At 39.3% G+C, this 7,645-nt stretch overlaps 1 protein-coding gene across 1 annotated transcript in view; it reads left to right on the top strand.

The window, feature by feature from the left end:
- Window positions 1–1,259: 1,259 nt before the first annotated feature.
- Window positions 1,260–7,645, top strand: part of Uba3 (ubiquitin-like modifier activating enzyme 3) — a 20,819-nt gene continuing 14,433 nt past the window's right edge. Inside the window, exons 1-5 of the mRNA XM_013010362.1 lie at window positions 1,260–1,306; window positions 1,492–1,533; window positions 3,260–3,380; window positions 4,957–5,037; window positions 6,633–6,715. Coding sequence (XP_012865816.1) covers window positions 1,287–1,306; window positions 1,492–1,533; window positions 3,260–3,380; window positions 4,957–5,037; window positions 6,633–6,715 — 347 coding nt within the window. The 5' untranslated portion in view covers window positions 1,260–1,286. The remainder of the gene's footprint in view (window positions 1,307–1,491; window positions 1,534–3,259; window positions 3,381–4,956; window positions 5,038–6,632; window positions 6,716–7,645) is intronic.

Genomic DNA, 7,645 nt, shown 5'->3' on the forward strand with positions numbered 1-7,645 from the left:
AAGAGTTTGGGGACAGCACCCAGGCCCTAAGTTCAAGCCTATGACTGACAAAAAAAAAACCAAACCTATAATTAATATTAACAGTGATTTAATATACTTTAACAATACCTATCTAATTCCTGCCTCTGCTTCAGTGCTTCAGGAAGAAAGGTAGATCCCTGTACTGACTCATCCCTACCCTACAAGTAAGGACACAGAAGTACCCAAGGAATAAGAATTTTAAACTGAGTTCTTTCTAACTCCAAACATCTCATTCTTGTTTCACTTGAAGAAAGCTATGTGTTAGCTGGGGACTGGGGGGATCATGCTGTAATCCTAGCTGCTCAGGAGACTGGTTTGAAGGTAGCCTGGGCAGGAGACTCTTATCTCCAACTAAATTACCAAAAAAAGCTGGAAGTAGATCTTTGACTCAAACGGTAGAGTGTTAACCTTGAGTAAAAGAAGCTCAGGGACAGTGTGTAGGCCCTGAGTTCAAGTCTCAAGACTGAAGCCACACACACACAAGGAAAGCAAGCTATATAAGCTATTTGTGAGACATATGATTATCATCATAATGTTTGTCTATCTGGTTATCCAGACTTACTAATGCATACTTTGCCAAAATAATTTCTCCTCTATTACCTCTTTTAAAGTTATAAAGTTTTAAAGTTAAAGGCAGACTTTTGAAACCCTGACAAAAAGTAGAAAGCAGAAATTCTGCTCAACGTTTGGTCCCATTGAAAAGCTCTGGTGTTTTTTGTGTTGGTTCTTCTTAGGGTTTTTAAATTATGTTTTTAATTTTGTAGATCACACCAACATTTCACGAGATTATTAATCACGCAATTGTATAAAACCTTTACTAACATTCTCTTGAGACATAACAACATTGTAGGCGGCGTAACATTTCCCTGTATTCACAATGAAATGTTTTAAAAGCCATGGACTCCGCCCCTCTCCCTCGGCTGCCTCCCGTCCCACTCTGAACCCTCCGAGAACCCACCCCTCGTACAAGGCCCCGCCCCCCACGGCGAACCCAGAGCCACGCCCTTCCTGGGTCCCGCCCCTCCCCAGGGCATCGCCCACTCACGTGGCGAAACAAGAGCCACACCCTCATAGGCCCCGCCCCTGGCCCCAGCCCCCGCCTCTGTCCCAAGGCCCCGCCCTATCATCGTAGCGAAGCCAGAGCCCCTCCCCTCCTAGGTCCCGCCCTTTCCCAAGGCCCCGCCCGCCCACTGCCCACCTCCCCGCCCGAGGCTACGCCCCTCCCCGCCCTCCGCGAAGGCACCTGGGAAGAGGCGGAGAACAATATGGCGGATGGCGAGGAGCCGTAAGTACCGGGGCCCGGCCCGCGCGCCGGCTTGGGCTGGTTTGTGAGAGAGCGTGGCGGTGGGCGGTCGCCGCCGCCACCCGGGGTCCCCCCTCCCTCCGCCCCGTCCCCTCGCTCCCCACACCCTCGCGGCGCCTAGCGTGTAGCGTGATGCTGACCCTTCTTTTATTCTCTCTTTCTTTTAGGGAGAAGAAAAGAAGGAGAATAGAGGAGCTGCTGGCTGAGAAGTTAGTGCCGCCGGGAGGCCGGGGGTCTTCTCTGGAGACCCCCGCCTCCCCCTAACCCCAGGCCTAGGGCACCAGCCGCAGCGGGCCCGGGGGGGGTGCTGGGAGTGGGGGGGCTCCCGCAGCGCGGGCCGCGCGGCCTCACCCCGACCCCCGACCCCTGACCCCGACCCCCGACCCCCAGCCCCGGCGCGGGCCGGCCGCTCCCGGCCTCAGCCCCGGGTGGGCTTTGGGGCTGGGGTGCACCGCCCCGGGCCCTGCCAGGGCCTACCCTGTGCCCCAGCCCCTCCATCCCCAATGGTGAGATCCCCTGAGTGACCTTGTGACCCGAGAGTCCAGTGCAAACCCGGGGAACGGACCTCAGACTGTTTGGGGCCTTTCCTAAGCACAAGAGATGATAGGACCGATTGCAAACTTTCATTTTTATCGTGTTGCTCGGTCCACACCAGGTATCGTACTAAGCACTTCCATCGTGTTTGCAAAAATAATTGGGTCTTTTAACTGGTTGACTCCAATTGTTAACCTCCCCCTCTTTCCCATGCCCAAACAATCTGCAGTTTATTAAGGGCATAGTTTGATATTTTGATGGTGGTGCCATCGATTGAAAACTTCTCCCACCTGACCAACCCTTACATAATGTGCCCTTTTCCTTAAATGGAAGGGAAAAAATTGTGTGTGTGTGTGTGTGTGTGTGTGCCTGGCAGGGAAAAAATTGTGTGTGTGTGTGTGTGTGTGTGTGTGTGTGTGTGTGTGTGTGGAGTTCCTAATTTCTGTATCAATCCCCAGTAGTGCTGTGGTCTCTTGCAACTACAGGGGGACTGGAATGACAAGCTTAATCTCACATTCCTTCCACTGTTTAGCTCCCTGTCACTTTCGCATAAAGTGACAGTTCAAGACAGTTCAAGTTTGAATGCTTAGGAAGTGTTAAGTACTGTTCCCAGTCATCTGTAATTATTTCTTTATTCTCATGCCCCTAAGAAATAACTATAACCCGTAGAGGAGGTTTATAGCAGTCAAGTAATTAATCTGCTCAAGCTACTGAGCCAGTTTGGTTGTGGAATCAAATCCAATTTGACACCAAAACTTAGTTTTTATCACTAGGCAAGAGTGATAAAGACAAAAACCACAGTCTCTGAATTTCAGTCTCCTGAAGAGCTGGGATTACAGGCATCAACCACCCCTATCCTGCCTTAACATTTTGTGTGAGTGTTTAGTGACAGCAAAACCCACCTCACAATGCCAAGATTCATTTTTTGGAAATTGGGAGAAACATGTATGAAAGTTACTCTTTAAAGATGGTCTTGACATCACCTTTTCAAAACATAAACAGTATTAGATTTGAAGCATCACAATTCTGAATGTGTGGCTTTTTCACTTTCCATGTAATCTGTTATATTTCCTTTCCCAAATACACTGAAAGAAACTGGAAGTTAGCAGTCTTTTTTTGAATATCAAAAGTATTTCTCACGGATAAATCAATAGTACAATTTGATCTTTAGCATACTGATTTATTGCTTCAAATGGATGAAATACCAATAGAAACAAATATAATTTTAAAGAGCCCTTTAATAGACAAACAATTAGAAAGCATGAAACAGACCGTAGTCATTTTCCCTTTGTATCTGATCGCCTCTGGCGTGGTCACCTTTTCTTGTGGGGAGACCTAATGGTTTTAGCTGTGGCTTTTTCATACTGATCTTTGCAGCTGGATTTACTGTGTTCTGTGCAGAATGGCTGTTGATGGTGGGTGTGGGGACACTGGAGACTGGGAAGGTCGCTGGAACCATGTAAAGAAGTTCCTCGAGCGATCTGGACCCTTCACACACCCTGATTTCGAACCGAGCACTGAAGTGAGCAACATTTATTTTTAAATACCTGCTCTAATAGTTCTTATCTCAAAAAGAATAAGATGCTTTCTTTTTAATTTGCTCTTATAATGCAAATACTAATAAGATTGCATTGTGAAATTGTTATTGTGAATTATTGAGTATTTACAATTTGACTATTTGAATGACTAATATTAGTTATTTTGACATTTTTGTGTAATATATTTGATATGTTTCACAAGGGAAATAACTTTATAACTTTAAATTCTATTACACTTAAAATTCAAGTTGAAAGTCATTTCCTAAACATCCCCCTTTGCATCTTTCTTATGAGAAAATTACTTCGATAGGAATATAGATGTGCTTGCTTAAATTTTGATATTCAATTGGAATGAGCATCTTAGCATTGATTATTAACTAATAGCATGTCAAAAATATGCATGATATATAATAGAATTTTGGACTGTCTGAAGAAAAATGCTCTATTGGGTACAACCTGGTTTTTATTGCCAGTTAGGAAAAAGTATAACTTTTTTCTTCTTTTGTGTTTACGAAGAGGTATTATTAGCTTTATTGCTTTGTGTGTGTGTGTGTGTGTGCGTGTGTGCGTGCGCACTGGTACTATAGCTTTAATTTAGGGCATCATGCTTTCGCTTCTTTTTTTTTTTTTCTCCCCAGCCTCTTAACACTTGAGCCACACCTTCACTTCTGGCTTTTTGCTGGTTAAATGGAGATAAAAGTCATGGGTTTTTCTGCATGGATTGGCTTAGAACTATGATACTCAGGCCTCCTGAGTAATAGGCTTCTGGGTGTGAAACACCAGTGCCTGGCTAAGAAATACTGTACTGAAACAGAAATATTGTGCTATTCCTAAACTTGCCCCAATATCTCCTAGAATAACCTTCTTCCATAAATGTTAGAATTGATCATATTCTCTCTTTGAATATTCTGTTTTTTCGTATGATAATTTAAGATTGTTAAATGATTATTCTAAATTGTATCTGTGGATAGTTTTTTTAAAGAGTTTCTTCTATTTTATTTTCCTCTCATCTCATGTTTTACAGGCTCCACTTAACTCTACTCAAAAGCATCTGTTACTGTTATTATTTTAGACCTTTAAACACTTTACTGCATGGTTCTCTGTTTATAAGATTTTTAAACTTTTCTCTTTTAGGAAACTTGTAGGTTGACTGAATTAGATGCTTTTCCTATCTTCTCAAACATCAAAGAAAAACAATCAAAGAATGGGAGAAGTAAAATAGAAGATACTATTTTAAGATTGTCAAATTACAAGTTAAATGATAAAATAACACTTGAAAGAAAGAAAAGAAACTAGGACTAGCTCTTTTTTCTGAGAAATAGCTTTAATTTCTCACAAAAGTCAGTTTACAAACACTAAAATTGTAACTGATATCAGTAGGACTTTAGAAATTCTGCTTCTTCTTTGTAAATTTGATGTAATTGATCACATGCAAAGTGCATTCTTTATCCTAGTGTATTTTTCACGAGTACATTAGAAACTGTTTTATAGTTTGTTGCTTTATTAGTAATATTTATAGTGATTATTTAGATTTTTAATATTCCTTTCCATTCTTTACAGTCTCTCCAGTTTTTGTTAGATACATGTAAAGTTCTAGTCATTGGAGCTGGCGGCTTAGGATGTGAGCTCCTGAAAAACCTGGTAATAAATATATATATGTATATATAATATTCTCTATGATAAGTAAATAATTTTACTTTTCTGTCATACTAGGAAACATCCCTATTATGATTATTAGCTTTCTCTCTTGTGCTTTTGTAGGCTTATCAAGTCAAATTCTAGATGTTGATTAAAATAATGTTACAACGTTTGAACATTTTAAACTCTAATGTTCTTAATCATGATATCATTGGTAAATTTCTTCTGTTTTCTTTTCTACTCTTCTTTGGGAGAGGGGAGAGAAAGGGGGATGTAATAGGGATCAAACCCAGGCCTTGTGCAATCTGCTGCTGAGTAAATTCTTAGCCTTCTTTACTGCTCTTTAATTTTTGTATTTCTTGCACAGTGCTAACGTTATTTCACTAGAGTAAATAAAAAGTGGTTTATATTTTAATGTGTAATGGCTAATAACTTACTATTTTGTTTTTCTAGTTAATCCAGCTGATAGGTGGGGCATTGTATCACTCGATATAGAGGGAAAGAGTATATAGCATATATACAATATACTATAGTATATATAAGGAGTATATAATATATGCTCTTTCCTTATGCTAAGCAAAGAGTATATAAGAGTATAAGGAAGGAGTATATAGAGCTTAGGCAGTGTTTATTGTTTTTGTTGTTGTTGTTTTTAAAGACATACATACAAATCCCCTAAAGGTTAAGGTCCATTTTGAAAGGCATATTATTTGCTAATGTGATGTATACTAATTTCGTTTTATTTGTTCTTTTGTGATAGGGTATTGCTATATAGCCAAGGCAGGCTTTAAACTTGTAATCCTCCCTCATCCTTCTACGAGCTGGAATTACAGGTGTAAACCACCACGTCAGGCAATCCTAATTTTAAACGTGAAGTAATTAAAGATTAGATCTGGGGATTAGTCATCAGAAATCTTTGAGGAGTGGTTCTATTGTTATTTACTGAATTATAGTAACCTTTGCCTATTAAATATAGGCACATAAGAGATGCAGAGATTTTTTTTTTCATTTTTAGTACCTGTAAGCCCTCTAAAGGTTTATTCTAAAACAACATGATATTAGTATCACTGATTAAAAAACAAAACAAAACATTTATTGTGTTCTCAAATAAGCCAAATACCATTAGATGGTAAAGATTCAGGAACAGGATAGACAGATATTTATGTTTGTGGGGCTTACATTTTAGGTGAAGATAAAAAACAATACAGTCTGCGAGATGGTTGTGTATGGTATAAAAAAGGAGGGTATGGACCAGTGGCCTGGTAGGAAGGGAGAAGGAGCTATTTGAGTAAGAGGGTAAGCAGTGTGCCTGTCTGAGGAAAAACATTCTGGTCCAAGGGAACAGCATGTAGTAATGTGCACAAACAGAGTTATTCTCTGTTGGTTATAGACTATTTAAAACCAACTTACACATTTTTGACTTCTACAAGAATTCTGAATTTTCTGTATCTTGCAAGACTTTTTTTTTTACTTATGAATTACAGTTGTATGATATTTATTACTGAGAATTTGTAGACTTAGGACTACATTGAAAACAAATCTTAAAAAAAATTGCATAAGGAAGCTTTTGCTCACCTATATTATTTTTATTTCCACAGGCATTGTCTGGTTTTAGACAGATTCATGTTATAGACATGGACACTATAGATGTTTCCAATTTAAATAGACAGTTTTTATTTAGGTAAGTTTTAATATCCTAGTTTCCTATAAGCTCTGATACTTGCACTTTTTTTTTTTTGTTGAGAACTGCTAGTCAATTTTAGGTTAAATTTTGAAAGAAAATTCTGGCATTTAGATAAACCTAGTTAATGTTTCTTTTGTGTATGGGTCATTTCCAGTTTGACCTATCTTTAGTTTTAATACTCTGAAAAAGACCACTGAGATGATTGATTATTGATAGTGGGCTATGCCTTCTAATTTTAATTAGTGGCTAAAATAGTAGAACATAATAATAAACATTTATTGTTCATTATGTGCTACGATGTTTCTAAACTCCTTAGGGCATATTACCATATTTATGAAATCTCAAGGTAGTTACTTCTTTTCATAGGTAAATACTTTTGGCAAGATATGTATGAAATAAGTCACTGTCTTAAGTGCACCATTCAAATCCCCCCCAGTGTCTCCATGGAAACCATGTGGGAGTGTGGTTTGAGATCAGCAATGAAAGCACATATAACATATGGTTTAGAAGACTCTAGGAAGCCTCCTATTTCCTCCTTACTATATATAAAGAGCTCCTGTGTTTGGAGCAGTTGAATGCAATACTCCAGACAAGGTCTCCAGTTTATAGCAGTCATATATATGCAAGTAAAGCCAAAGTGAGAATAAACTTGCTTATCAGAGTTAGATAAAAAAAGAACACTTTTGTCTTGAAGAAAAGGAAATATTAGCCCATCTAAATTGTTCTTTTTTGAACAGTTTCCAGTTTAAAAAAGAGAATTTTTAGTAAGCATTAGTTATTTTTACTTACAGTTATTTGTACTAGGTAGAATAGAATTTCTACCAGAGGGGGCTGGGAAGGTGGCTCAGTGGTAGAGCGCTTGCCTTGCATGCCTAAGGCCCTGGGTTCAATTCCTCAGCACCACATAAACAAACAAACAAAAAAGCC

The sequence above is a fragment of the Dipodomys ordii genome, unplaced genomic scaffold (assembly GCF_000151885.1).
Source record: "Dipodomys ordii isolate 6190 unplaced genomic scaffold, Dord_2.0 Scaffold12, whole genome shotgun sequence".
In the NCBI taxonomy this organism is placed as follows: domain Eukaryota; kingdom Metazoa; phylum Chordata; class Mammalia; order Rodentia; family Heteromyidae; genus Dipodomys; species Dipodomys ordii.